The 14,438-nt window shown below is 40.6% G+C and overlaps 1 protein-coding gene across 4 annotated transcripts in view; it reads left to right on the plus strand.

The window, feature by feature from the left end:
- Positions 1–14,438, plus strand: part of Pdk1 (Phosphoinositide-dependent kinase 1) — a 411,719-nt gene that overhangs the window by 371,884 nt on the left and 25,397 nt on the right. For 2 of the 4 annotated variants that reach the window (XM_067147018.1, XM_067147017.1), the window contains 7 exons: positions 11,518–11,758; positions 12,818–12,973; positions 13,145–13,289; positions 13,373–13,476; positions 13,587–13,749; positions 13,870–13,966; positions 14,053–14,229. In XM_067147018.1, the coding sequence (XP_067003119.1) occupies positions 11,518–11,758; positions 12,818–12,973; positions 13,145–13,289; positions 13,373–13,476; positions 13,587–13,749; positions 13,870–13,966; positions 14,053–14,229 (1,083 nt within the window). Of the gene's footprint in view, positions 1–10,205; positions 10,266–11,339; positions 11,416–11,517; positions 11,759–12,817; positions 12,974–13,144; positions 13,290–13,372; positions 13,477–13,586; positions 13,750–13,869; positions 13,967–14,052; positions 14,230–14,438 lie in introns of those variants that run through there. The other 2 variants (XM_067147019.1, XM_067147021.1) reach the window with 2 other exon arrangements.

A 14,438-nucleotide genomic window follows, 5' to 3' on the forward strand; every position in this document is an offset into this window, starting at 1 on the left:
AATCATTTTGTAACTCCCCCTATCGGCCGATCCTGGCTATGTAAATTAACACCAAACATTACGAAATAGTTGTATCAGACTCTTTGGCTGAATGGTCAGCGCCGAACCGTCGGTTCGGAGGGTCCTGGGTTCGATTCCCGACCGGGTCGGGAATTTTAAGCGCGCGTGATTCTTCTGTCTTGGGGACTGGCTGGTTGTTTGTCCCAACACACTCCATATTCACCACACTTCCAACCAACCACTTCAGAAATATGCAATAGTGATTACATCCTCAACATGGGGTTGCGTCAGGAAGGGCATCCGGCTGTAAAACAGGACTAAATCCACACGTTCGACATTGTTCGCACCCGCGATCCCACAAGGTATGGGAAAAGCGGTAGATGATGACTAAATGTTAAAAAAAAGTGCCCTCTATTTCTTTTACCAGGTATATACCGACAGTTCAAGAATCAACTATTCATTCATGAATGTGTTAGTTATAGCTGTGGTTAAATATTACACAAGGAATGCAACTTCTGGAGTGTGCAACCTGTGAACCAATTGCAACATCAGTGTTGCATTATAAAGCCTGTTTTTGACACATTGAGAACGATGTATGCATACGATAAGTGGCCTACATTTACCGTCCTTATAAGGCCAACCCAGTCTTGGTCTTGTAAATATTCGCTGTTCTTGTTTTGCTCCACTTTTTGATGTGACTGATCGTTAATGACACAGCATTCGGGTTACGTCTTTATTGGGAAATTTGTCCAAATCTAATATAGGCCTATTTTATATACCTGCGATCTTGACCATTTTCTATAACCTGTGGTAACAACAATGCTTGGAACTGTACGTTTTACGAGAGCAAGACTATTGAAGAATGATGAGGTACTACTCCTAAATCAGTCACATTGACTATTCACCAACTTCGGCATTTGGCATTCAGAACATACAGGATATGCCTGATGGGAGTTGTTGCAGATTGCAGAACGGGTTTGTGCTGGTAATGAGGTTATGGTAGAGGTAGAAGCACTCAAGGACGTTGGGTACTGGAACGAAAATGGCCGTTGAGTCAGAGCTATTTGTTAGGCCCGCTGCCAGTCATGTGATGATCTACTGTTATGTCATCACTGGCACTTGATGACGTAATTCTGTTTGCTTCATTCGCGAGAGTAGGCTACATTTTCTAATGGCATGACGTCACAGGTTTTTAACATCATTATATTTGTTCTGTTACTATTGTTTACCTAAATATGCGATTGTAGTTCATTCGTGCACGTTGAAGCGTTGGCCTTTTGTATGCTTTGGTGACTATTTGTTCCTTCAATTCAGACTTTTTATTTAAACTTATCAACAGACACCATACTAGAGGGTGGCAGTGTGTTGTTCTAGTGCGGATGTAAATAAGTTTATTTTGACGTTACTCTACTTGCTACATTCGTTTGGAGGGATCTGTTGGCTGTGTGCTAATTCACCTTAAATAACTGTGAAATTGTCCTTTCCATTATTAACTCTTTGTTAATCTACTGTAGGCTTAGGGTCTTTTCCTGACCTCTTCCCAATTACTGGGGCTCGGCACTAAGTCTGGCTTAAGCTCAGTTTGCGATCGGATGCCTTTCCTGACGCCAACTCTATGTGGAGGGATGTTTTCACTATTTCGTGTTTTTGTGGCGGTTTGTAGTGTGATCTATACAGATGTATATTACGACGGACACTCAGCCCTCGTGCTAGGGGAATTAGTGTTATGAACACGTGATTATCGGTAAAGTTTGATACTTGCGTGTGTCTTGAGATATTTGTTTGAAACTCCTGCACACGACTTCACTGGCATTGCGCTTTAACGTGCCGTGTTTTGTATCTGCGAGGTCCAGGGCTGATACATTGTCTCTGAAGTCTGGATATCTGATTGATGCAGCAGATAGATAGCCCCCCTGTGAGTTGGGGTGGTAGAATACCATCCAAGGTACGCCCTGTCGGCCGCACAATCTAGTGACTGGAAAATGTATACAATGAAAGTATTTTCCACCATCGGGACTCGAACCAGCTTGACGCCTTAACGTTCATGGCCACAAGGTGCGTTAAAGAATTAAGTAGCCAGGTTATGCCTATGGAAATGGAGGCGGGGGATAGGTTATCGAAGGGAATAGGATGATAAGAGGGGGGGGGGGCAAGGTGACGTAGATCAGACTAGGTTTTTAATAACAAGTCACAGAGCTAGTTGAGGGTTGTAGCATAGTTAATGCACTAATGCTTGCAGACTGAACGCTTTCACTATATGGATTATGGGATAATTTTTATGTAAGACTCCTTCCAGGTTTCGAATCATTAATTGCCATATTAATTATGTTCGCTTGAAACTTAGTAGGGATTTAAGGTAGGGAATGAAACAATGGGATTATCTGACTCGAACGTTTGGTACTAAGAATCCGATTTATTTCCATATCTAATTGAATGCTTAAGCTGGCAAGTCTAGTTTGTTTTAATGCTTACAGTTATTATTTTATCAGAATTTTACGTACATAGGTGCATTCTGAATTGTGTGTACTGTGCTCGGGTTTTGGTGTGGCTGCCAATTAAAATTGAGAACGGTTCAGCTTTTAATCTTGATGAAGGCAGTCTTTTTGCATTTGTCTTCTTGGCACAGGCCAGAGCAAACGGTGGCTTTCACTGAAGTCTTTATTCATGGTGTAACAGTATGGAAGCTACTAGGAATGGGCGGTGCTGAGAAATGACATTCATGGCACGGCTAGGTGTGTCTGATGTTGTGAAAGGTCTAGCTCAGTGATGAAAGCAATGGCAAGCTACTTCACTTTTCAGTTGCCTTGTTCGCCTCATTATGGCACCGCCGTCTGTTTTGGCTGCATAACCTTCCGCGGTGTTGTTTGAGGATCCAGGCAGCTTCCGGGCTGATGACTTGACAGAACTTTAGAAATGCTAGTTGAATTTGTGTCGGCATCGGTCCATGAAGGCTTTGCTTTACGGAAGTCGAAGCAGTAATCTTAGGGGCTTATTTTAAAATTATTTTTGGTTTTACGTCCCATTTACTACTCAGGTTTTCGGAAACGACGAAGTACAGAAAGTTTGTCCCTCAAAGAGTTCTTTTACGTGCCAGTAAATCTACCCACACGAGGCTGTATTAACTATGCCATTTATGTAAAACACGGGATACAATAGGCGCTTCTTGAAACTGTTCGCTTATGTATTGTAGGCCTGGCATTGCTTACATGCTCAACCTTCAGTGATAAACTCTTCCTTCTCCTGCCCCAACTGTTTTAAGTTTGTGCCTTAGTGTTCGAGGGATAGGAATACTTCTATTTTTTCTAGGATAAATGTGCAAGAGATATTCGTGCACATCAGTGTGCAGGTATGAGGCTACGGCCAAAAATGTGGGTGATATGGCTGACGTACGGCGGTTTTGCGACGGATCTGAAGCAGCAATAAGAAATAAAGTTTGTTAACAAAGTATATCTTCAGGATCGGATAAAAGTGTCTACCGTAAATATAATAATAATAATAATAATATAATAATCATCGTATGGCCGCGGCTACTGTGTGCAGACATTTTAATTTGACGTTTAGGCAGCAGCGCATTAATTTCGCAGTTTCTACTAATTGGCATAGTAAGCCGGATCTCTATTGGGCGATCTATGGCAGAGTTTTAATTTTGCCAGATAAATACCAAATGTATCTCCGGAGATTATTGTACATGTCTATAACGCATGGACTATCGAAGTTACTTTTTTTTTTCTGCCCTTCAAAATTTCGACTACCTCTCCTGGGTTTGAACCCGCAATCTGGGGATCCGGATGCACCCACAGACGGAGCTGATACAGCTGTAAGAAGCGTTAAGAGATGGTCGTTTGTTGCTAGAGAGGGTATGTTGAAATTTGTCTGACGATTCCAATTTGGCACCGGAAAGTAAACCGGCCAGCATAGATAACGCTTCGAATTCTGGAAGTTCGCCAGTGCATATCCAACCCTGGTTGTCACAATGAAATATAGAGGAGGTTCATTTTTTTAACGAATGCGCTTATTTTTATAGAACTCGTGTGATAGTCTAGCTGGGAAGGATGCTTGTAGTTTGTTTATAGCATGGGCCCCTCCCTTTAAGCATGCTGTCTAGACACGATGGTCTCCAAGTGGGTCACACACAGGTTTTGGACTAATTGCGTTGTTATCTTTTGAACGTTCTGCGGACTGTCTCTGGAAACGGGGGCTCAGGTGGGGGTGGTACCGTAGTGCCTGTAGTCAATTAAAAGCGTTTGGAGTTGTGGGCTCTTGTTCTTTAGATCGTGTGTTTTGTGATGTGAATTCGCATTTAACATGAAACTTCATCTGTGATGGTACGCTGTCTGGTTGTCAAGAGTTCACAAGAACATAATACAAACAACCTTCTGGCTTCAGTAATCGAATCTTCTTCCTGCCCATTCTTCAATTACTGTCGTGTGAATGAAGCAGTGTTACGACTGAGTGCCCCTCTTGACGCCAACCCTATTCGGAGGGATGTATTAACTGTTGCATGTTTCTGTGGTGGTTGGTAGTATGATGTATTTTATGCAAACGAAAATGTGTATGAACGTAAACACAACCAGTCGCGGCTAAAATCCCTGACTCGGCTGGGAATCGTACCTGGGGCTCTCTCTACGCTGACCATTCACACAGGACATGCGTACTACTTATGAACATGATCACTGAGTAGCGTTGCTTCCTCTTGCGCCATGCTTCTGGTTTCGTCTTCCCTAACCGACATTCCCTGGTCGTATCTCTTTTCTGATCTCGGTGGTTTAAAGTCACAAGGTCATTGATTTCCCCGCCTTTTCTAGCCTTTTCTTTTCTCTGGCTGTTATTTATATTCCTCGAATAGTCGGGCATCTTTATGGTTTGTTGACTGTTGAACGGGACCTATAATCCTGTTATTTTCCCGTCTTAAAGAACTACCCGTTGGGGACGAGATTTTGTTTGGCACGCATAAGTAGGTGGAGATTTAGTACTATGCTGACCTGTTGAAATTTGGCACCGTTGCTCAGAAAACTGTGTTCGGCTATGTAACTCAAGCAAAGGCAATTAATGACATGGCGAGTTGTCTTATGGTTAGTCCACACCGTAGTTGATAAACAGTGTTAATGAAAACATTTCTCAACATGTTAATAAACTTTTATTAAGAAACTTCTTTAGTATTGTGTCCACACCAAAATAGCTGTTTGTGAGGTTACATTGGTTAGGGTCAGGAAGAAGAAAATACAGCTACAGCTTTCATTATTTTAGAGAGTACAATTAGAGAAAAGCATAGACGCGAAGTGTGGCAAAGAAAAATACTGGAAAGGCGAGTAGAATTAAGTTTGGAAAGAACACTTATGTCAGAACATTTAATTCGTGATGCAGCAGGCTTTCAAAATTCTCTTGAGAATGCCTCAACATGACTTTGTTCTTGTTGACAGTAATTTAGTCTGAAATGGCAAGGCATGATAGATTATCGGAAAGCCGGCTCCACTAATGACAGGCTATTTTTATTTTATAGATAGGCTATAGTTTTAAAGATTCCTAGCAACTGGTGCCATTTCACTTATATACCTATTTCTCTAGAGTATCAAAACAAACAATTTCAGTTATTGAGTCTGAGGTGTTTGAGGCTTTATATAACAATATCAAGCCATTGTTAAAGGTACGAAATAAAGAAAATCTTCATTTAACCTACCTAGGATAGTATTATTTTGATATACAAGCTATTATGGGCGAGGTTGGGTTATTCAGCGAGGAGCGAAGCTGGAAATGAAATTACATTAGGACACAGCTAAAATAATATCGTGCACAATTAAAGGTTCTGTATATTAGAACTTTCGCTTGCGATTTATCAGTCAATTTTTAGAAATAAGAAATCATCGTATTTCGCGCTACGAATTTGCGTGCTCTGAGTCCTTGCGCATGTGCGAACCGAAATGTTAATGAAAAGTTTCATGTTTATTAACATGCTCAAAAAGTTAATGAACACGCTAGTTTGTTTATTCACATCCAAAACTGTTCATAAACATTGTTTATTAACAAAGTTAACGAAAACATCTCTGTGTGGACGCACTTAAGGAAGTGATGGGCCCTCCTTTGAAATGTACATAACCGTTCGGATTTCGCCACTTGTTATGCGACGTGTAGCTTCCACGAAAGCTACGCACTTCTTCTAAAGAATTCCCTGTGTGTGAAGGCGCTTGAATAACACTCACGGTGACCCTGCCTATCGTAAGAGGTGATTAAAATGGGTTCCAAGGGCTCTTAACTTCGGAGCGTGTTGGCAACCACGGGGCCCTTAGCTGAGTCGTGGCATTGCTTCCGCGTATTTGTACCATGATCCTTACTTTCATTTATCCTATCAGGCATCCCTTGCTCAACTCCTGTTCTTTTCCGACCGAATGGTATTAGAGCGTTCGTGGCCTAGAAGCCTTTCATTTTCATGTCCTTGGCGATGTCTTCATTTTTCCTTATTGATTAATGTCAATAGAGGATGGTTGCCTAGTTGTACTTCCTCTTAAAACATTCACCACCGCCTCCTAAAGAATGGGTGGGAAAGAGCTTGATCTACAACGGGAGTGTTTATATGTCCTTGTAAACTGCTATTGCTTATGAGAGTAGCAGTGTTGATTTACTGGAGTCTTTTAACTTCTGCGACTGATTGGTGGTAGTGTTTCCGGAAGTCATTTTCTTTTACACATTATTTTGAACGTTGTGGCCTCATTCCATAGGAAGAACTGTAAACATGAGTACATTGGTTTGCTCGTATCATTCAGCTCCAGGAGCTGATCTTGTGCATTTAGGATTGCTGTATGCATGTCAATTCGTGACGTAGCAGGCAGCTCGCCCGACAGTGCCATGACCCAGCTAACTCGCTATTGACGTCAGACGAAACGGCTTAGTTCGATACGGGATCGATATTCCTTAGAGTATTTTTAGCTGCCAGTTGCTCTGTGATAATGTATTGCGTTTTCTGTTGAAGCGTCGGTATTTGGGTCAGTGTATGTTAGGTAATGATTATCGTGGACTTGAATAATTAAAAATCATTTGATAGCCGGTGTTATTGAGTCCTATTTTAATTTCTGATTTCTTTTTTAAACAAGAAGCATCACCACAATTGTTTGACCCCTCAAATTATGACTGTATCAATCTCCTCTTTAGGTTCTTAAAGAAGCTGATGATCCCCGGTGACTTGTACCATAACACAAATCTTGTCACCACCATTGAAAATTATTTCAGAATTAAAGGATGTGGTAAAGTGACCACGAGTGTCCTTTTGCTAGTTTTTAAAATTATAATGCTGTGGCCCAATGGTTAAATCAGTCGGATGACTAGTACCGTCATGGAGCCAGTTGGCTACGCTGTTCGGTCACGTAGTGAGCTTGAATTCGGGAGGTAGTGTGGTTGAGCCCCCCTGTGGACAGCCCTAAAGATCGTTTCCTTTAGTTTTCCCATTTACACAACAGGCAAATGTGCCGTGCTTAAGACCACGGCCACTTTTTTCCTAATAATCCTAGCCCTTTCCTATCCCATCGTTGCCGTATGCTCTGCGTCGTTGTGACGTAAAACATATGGTGCAAAAAGTGTAGTACAGTACCTTTCTAGCGAAAAGTTGGTCATCCTTCCCAGGATTGAGTTCTGAATCTTACGGCTTTAAAGGATGTGAGCTCATCCTTTTATACATCCCGTGCATTCTTTCGACCAGCATTTGTTCTATGTTACGTACGCATGTGCTTGCCAACTCACCTTTCTGGCTTCACGCGCAAACCGTTCTGTATATAGCAGGACGAGATTGTGCCACAGATGGCTGTTAGGTCATTCTCTGACGTCATATTTCCAAACTGTGACGCTGTAGCAAGAGTAGGAGGCGTTTTAGAAGAAATGCAGTACTTACAAGGGAACTGCTTCGGTTGAACCAGAATAATATTTACGTGCTTAAGAAATGGCAATTTTTGCTTCAGTTTGAAATGTAACTTGGTGTATGAAAGTTACCAATCGAACTTGGTTGGACGATCAATTAAGAAATCAGAACATGGCTGCACGCCTGTCGTTTAGGCTGTCCACAGCATGACAAAATGAGCGATTCTGAACAGGAAGCCAGGCATTTGCTTATTTATGATAATAAAAATATTGTAACATGCACGCATATGGTCATATTATTTTACTTTCCATTATAAACGATAATGGGTACCCTATTATAATATTTTGATTCATTCATATAACTTACTGTTTGTGTTTATGAAGTAGATTTGTAGATTGTGAAATTCTGTTCGTGTTATGAGAATATAATTTTCAGTATGACGTGTTTAATGTAATTTTGAAACAGAATCACCTGTATCGGTATATTTCTACAGTGTACGCGCAAGATACAAGATACGTGGACATCAGCTAATTGCTCCGAGCCATTCAGCTATTTTTCAGCAACTTATTATAATACCACGGCAAAATGATTAATTATTCACATTGTTTTAGTGTGTTAATTTCTGGTCCTGCCCAAACAGTTCACGCGTTAGTTATTATGAGGGTTATTATTTATGATGTGACGTGTTGTGTGACAAGAGGATTCCAGCCAAATTGAAAGACTCCCACAAGGTGCACAGAATGTGAGACCAGTTGGAGCGGAAACCTCGCCTGTCACCAGAGGGCTGCTGCAAAATATACTATGCGATGTCGAGATATTCATGTGGAAGAATTACGTAGAAAAGTAAGGGAAACGAGATTGATGTGGTTAGGCCATGTTAAGACGACGACGGAGAATTATTTTAAAAGGAGGGTAATGGAGATGGCTGTGTCAGCTAAGAGGAGAAAGGGAAGACCAGTAAGATGATGGTTGGACTGTATAAAGAAGCTGAAATTACACGAAAATCTGGTGGCAGATAGGAACAGTTTGGAAGTTGTTAATCCGCACCAGCGATCCCACTTCGAATGGGAATAATAAAGCTGTAGTAGTAGTAGTAGTAGTAATAGTTTTTTGGCATTTTCTCCTGTCAAATGTAGCGTTGTCATAATTCCTTACTTCACTTTTAAACTGCTTTAACTTACTTTCGTACCGACTTCATTTCAACATTGGAGAAGACACGTTATTTTTGGTCTTCATAATCGGAAAACAATTTTTGTTGAAGTGGTTTTTGCATTGTCGTGGTCCTTTAAATTGTCTTTATTTTCTCATAGAATTTTAATCCCTTAATCCCGATTTCACTTTTTCGTCTGCAGCCAGGTTCTAACATTTTGTAATTTACTTAATGATTGACCCTATTGCGTTAGTTGTTACTTCTCACAAATATGGGTCTGATGAGGGAGTTGACCTCCTCTTTTAAGTTTTTTATTATTTTCGATAGTGGTACTTCCAGTATTTTACCGCAGTTCGTTTAGCGTGTTTGTTTTGTTGTAGAACGAGCGGAATTTAAAAGTTGTATACTTCGGGGTAAAATTTTGAAAACTGATAGATATGAGGACAGTAGTTTTCTGGGGGCCGATGACCTTCGATTTTAGGCCCCTTAAAACAATAAGCATCATCATCATCAGTAGTTTTCTGGCTACTTGGTCTACCATCCTTGACACCGGAATTGCACAAATGTGTGCTAAGAATTAAGTAACCATGTTGGCGAAGTCATTGACCAGAATCAAAACGATGGTTATTACATATAAGTGCTAATCTAGCTTATAATTTGATTGATGACATCCTCTACTATTTCGTTCTAATTTGTTCTTGTTGAGTAAATCTTCAGGTGGCATGGTTATGTTGAATGTTTGCTACCAGCTGACATGTGTAAATGAGAACATTTATGAGTTCTTGGCCATATCTAATGCGTACGTTAATATTTTTGAAGTTGCTGAAATTTAAGCGTGTATTGAGGAATTTGCGGTTCTGTTTTTGTACAACAAATCCTGGCATATACATATGGAATTTACAAATGAAGCGTTACGTCTTCCATTCCGCGGCTCTTGTCACGATATTAACAGCCACATAAAAATGCAGACGTGCTTTTCTTTTTATTACGCAAGCCATAAAATATTGTAAAACATTGGCTTTCGTTATGTACTTAAATTTATATAGCATTTTCCTCTAATGCCCACGACCAGACGTAATCTGTTACGAATGGGGTAATGGTGACGCTAGTCCTTACACTTGTTCTGATCTTACGTCATAAAAATAGCGATAAAGATTCCGGGGAGACCAATGGGAGTAAAGGGATACTTGTCGCGTCATTGGTCGATCAGCCATATCACTCATATGAATGAATGCCTGGCTTTGCGGGAACTCAGTTCCAGTTGTCTACCAGGTGAGTAACGAAGCGAATGAGTAACAGTGCTGTAGGGTTTACAGTGGGAATATATTCACGGTTGTTACCGGAATGTAACATACGCAGCATGGGCACCTGCGTTCAAATTCAAATCGCCCGACGGTTGGCCACGTGCCCGGAGGTCATTGCTCTTACGTGCACGTGGGGTTGCGGGAGAGGGCTGAGGGATTTGTGATCCCCAGTTGTACGACGCTGTGGTAGTATTGCCTTATATCAGCTATAGCTAACCACTTTACACTGTAGGGATAAACGGAGCATTTAAAGTGTAATGTTAGCTGGTGGCATGCGATCTAGTTTCTGAGTGATGGTCCTCGAAGTCCTAGGTTCAGACATATGTTGTAATATGAGCAAGGACCAAACTGTATTGTATGATCATATGCATATATTACATCAGTTTGGGATGTTTCTTGAGAGAGAGAGAGAGAGAGAGAGAGAGAGAGAGAGTAAACATTCAGTTGCAATTTTGACTATTCGAAGGGATGGAAAAATACGATTATGCTCGAGGCCAGATTTATTATTATTATTGCCGCGACCAATTTTGATTAGATTGTTATACAGTATGTACATATCTTAATTACAGAGGCTTGCAGACTGAACGCTGAAAGGCATCAGTATATCGTGAACATGTATGTAATAATTACATATTTAGAATGTGTAGAACCGGGCGAGTTGGCCGTGCGGTTAGAGACGCGCGGCTGTGAGCTTGCATCCGGGAGATAGTGGGTTCGAATCCCACTGTCGGCAGCCCTGAAGATGGTTTTCCGTGGTTTGCCATTTTCACACCAGGCAAATGCTGGGGCTGTACCTTAATTACGGCTACGGTTGCTTCTTTTCAACTCCTAGGCCTTTCCTATCCCATCGTCTCCATAAGACCTATCTGTGTCGGCGCGACGTAAAGCCACTAGAAAAAAAAATGTGTAGACTTTCCGGAAGTTGTGTAACAACTAGCAGGTAGATTCTCTTATCGCGTGCGGGTGTACCTTGACGATGACGGCAGCGCGCCTGTGACGTCTCTGAATCGATCCGTTTTTCAGTGCTTTTCACCGCGTAGGCATAAACATTCACTTGCAGGGCGGGTCCCTTAAATCCTTATAAGTGGGAGTATTTGTGTGGATTTTGACAGTGTTGTGTGTGTATCTCTTGGTACATGAAGTGACAGCGAATTCAAATTCGTACCTATTACTATTTTTTCCCCATTAATTTACAGTGATCGTAATGTCTGTTTTTTCAGCGCATTGCGAACTCGCTTCCCATGCCGCAGTCCGATCCTCCCGTACAGCCTGTGCTGTCAGTCACCATGTCTCCTCCGCGTGCTGGTCATGACACTGCTAAACAGCAGCACCCGGTTACCAACAATTCAGTGCCAGCGAAAAAGACTCCGAAAGACTTCATCTTTGGAAAGGTGATCGGCGAAGGCAGCTTTTCCACTGTGTATCTAGCCAAAGACATCCACACTAGCAAAGAGTATGCAAGTAAGTTTCTATTTTGCCTTTTTAATCTAAATAGGCTATTTGTTTTATCTAAAACCTTTCTTTCTGTCTTATTTTCCATGCAATTTTGTATTTTATTTTGCAAAGTGGTGAAAATAATGTATATCTAACAAGTTCTTTTGTAGATGACATAATTTTCTTATACACTGTGAATTTGTGTGTGGTTGAATACTGACATGATTTCAGTCTGTGCGAGTCAAGCCCGAAGTTTGGTTGCTTGACGCCCCAGGCACAGCTCTTTTAGGTGCCCCCCTCCTGTCGTATTATTAGCAAAGTCTACAGAATAGTAATAAAACTTGGTATTTAATGATTCAATGCTTGTTGCTGTCTGCAGATATCTTAATTGTAACTTAGTTTATTAGAACTACAAAAATCAAAATGTGTAAGGTTAGATTATGAACTGAATTGTTAGGTATTTTTAATTTTTCAATACAATCCATTATTAGTCTATTTAAGACCTTCAATTATAACTTTAATATTTAATAAACTCATTGACCTTGAAAGATTTGTCTAGCCAGTTGGTTAGTTCTGGAGGGGATGCACATTTCAGGTTAGTGGTAATGGTAAATTACACTGAAAGTTCACTCTTGAGTATCTAATAATATAACCCCAAATAAACTAATAAAGAGATGTTGTTAGCTACATGTAATACCATTGTTTTCATACATTGCTAGACATTTTAGCTGTGCTACCTATGTCAGCCTGTACATACCAAATATGTATCTTCAGTATTGGGATGGCAAGATTCTACACTAACTACAGGGCCATGCTTGCAGATTTTCAGTTGTGCATGAAAATGTAGGGATTTTCCTTTTGTTTTTATTTCTCCCTCTTCCTGCACTCACCTGTTTTTGTTTATCCTTTTCTTCCTACTTCCTGTGCCTCTTCCTGAGGATCATTAAGAGGTAACAAAGGTGAAATTAGTTATATATAGTGGGGAAGTTCCAATCTCAAATGTGCTGACTCAGATAATGATTTTGAGTGAATGCTTGTCTGCCTATGTCAGTCCTGAGACTTATTTTGATGCTGTGTGTGTTCCAGTCAAAGTATGTGAGAAGCGTCACATAATCCGTGAGAAGAAGACTGAATACGTAAAGAGAGAGAAGGAAGTGCTGAACGTCCTAAGTTCAAGCTACAAGACTACTTCTCCGTTCTTTGTCAAGCTCTATTGCACCTTCCAGGATGTTGACAGACTCTGTATCCTTGATTGAGATGTGCAGATGCATGTAATTAGTGATCCCTGCATTTCTTCTTTTTCTAAACTTCAAGTAGTTTGTGATGATCCTTTAAAGATCAAACTCTTGCAGAGAGATTTTCGATATAGTGTCTTTGTTTGCAGTTACCGTATATTCCTTAACCCCAGTTTAGATTTTGTTCTCTCATATGCCAAGAATGGTGAACTACTACCATACATTAACAAAGTGGGTTCGTTTGATATTGTGTGCACGAGGTTCTATGCTGCCGAACTGCTGCATGCCCTTGAACACCTGCACAACCTCGGAATCATTCACAGGTATATTAATTTCTGTGTTGTGGCTGTTACTAGGTGGTTTGTATTCATGTACATGCATTCATTCCTCCTTTTATAATTTTCAGAGACCTGAAACCAGAGAACATACTTCTTGATGAAAGGATGCATATTCTTGTCACAGATTTTGGATCTGCTAAAATCCTGAAGGAGGAACCAGCAGTGAAGAAAGGTAATTGTTATAGATAATTGTTTTGAAACTAGAAACAGTTTAGCTCTCAATCCTACATTTTTCACTCATCACAGATGATCCAGATATTCTATTGTCTTGTATATTTTTAGATGAACAGCCCCAACGTCAGCGACGGAATAGCTTTGTGGGAACAGCACAGTATGTCTCTCCTGAACTGCTTACCGAGAAGTCAGTGTCGAAGAGTTCAGACTTATGGGCGTTAGGTTGTATAATCTATCAAATGGTTGCTGGACTACCACCGTTCATGGCTAGGTATGATTTTACTATATGTAGAAACATGTTAGAGCAGACTGTGGATGAAAACTTTGAATGTGCACTAACAAAACTTGTTTAATTCCCAAGTATTGTTCATGAACCTTGTTTTATTTTCAGGAGTGAATATTTAATTTTTCAAAAGATCACAAAGCTGGAATACGAGTTTCCGGATGGGTTTGCTCCTAGTGCGAGGCATCTTGTGGAGAAGCTTCTGGTTAGTGTTCTTGGAGTTGTATATTATTATGTCGTTACAAACGGATTAGATTGTTTTTGAATAATGCCTCTTCTCTTTTGGTGCAGGTATTGGATTCAAGTAAGAGACTTGGCGCTTTGGACACTGTTAATTATCCGTCGATACGTGCGCATCCCTTCTTCACTGGAATTGAATTTGAGTCCCTTCATAAGCAGACTCCGCCCCAGATCTACCCATATTTACCTGGTACTTCAGAGAACGAGGAACTGAGGAGTCACTATAGGGTATTTTCTTTTTTTCTATTCTATTTTGTACTAATTGTCCACCTCTGTAGTGCAACGGTTAGCACTATTAGCTACTGTCCGGGGCGGGGGCTGTGTCGATTCTTGGTACAAGAAGGAAGGATTTTTTTTACTTAATCTATTTTCCTACTAATTCATTTAGATTAATTTTTAATAAGGAAGACCAGTTATTATCACATAAAATTATAGGC

Source organism: Anabrus simplex, chromosome 5 (assembly GCF_040414725.1).
Source record: "Anabrus simplex isolate iqAnaSimp1 chromosome 5, ASM4041472v1, whole genome shotgun sequence".
Taxonomy (NCBI): Eukaryota; Metazoa; Arthropoda; class Insecta; order Orthoptera; family Tettigoniidae; genus Anabrus; species Anabrus simplex.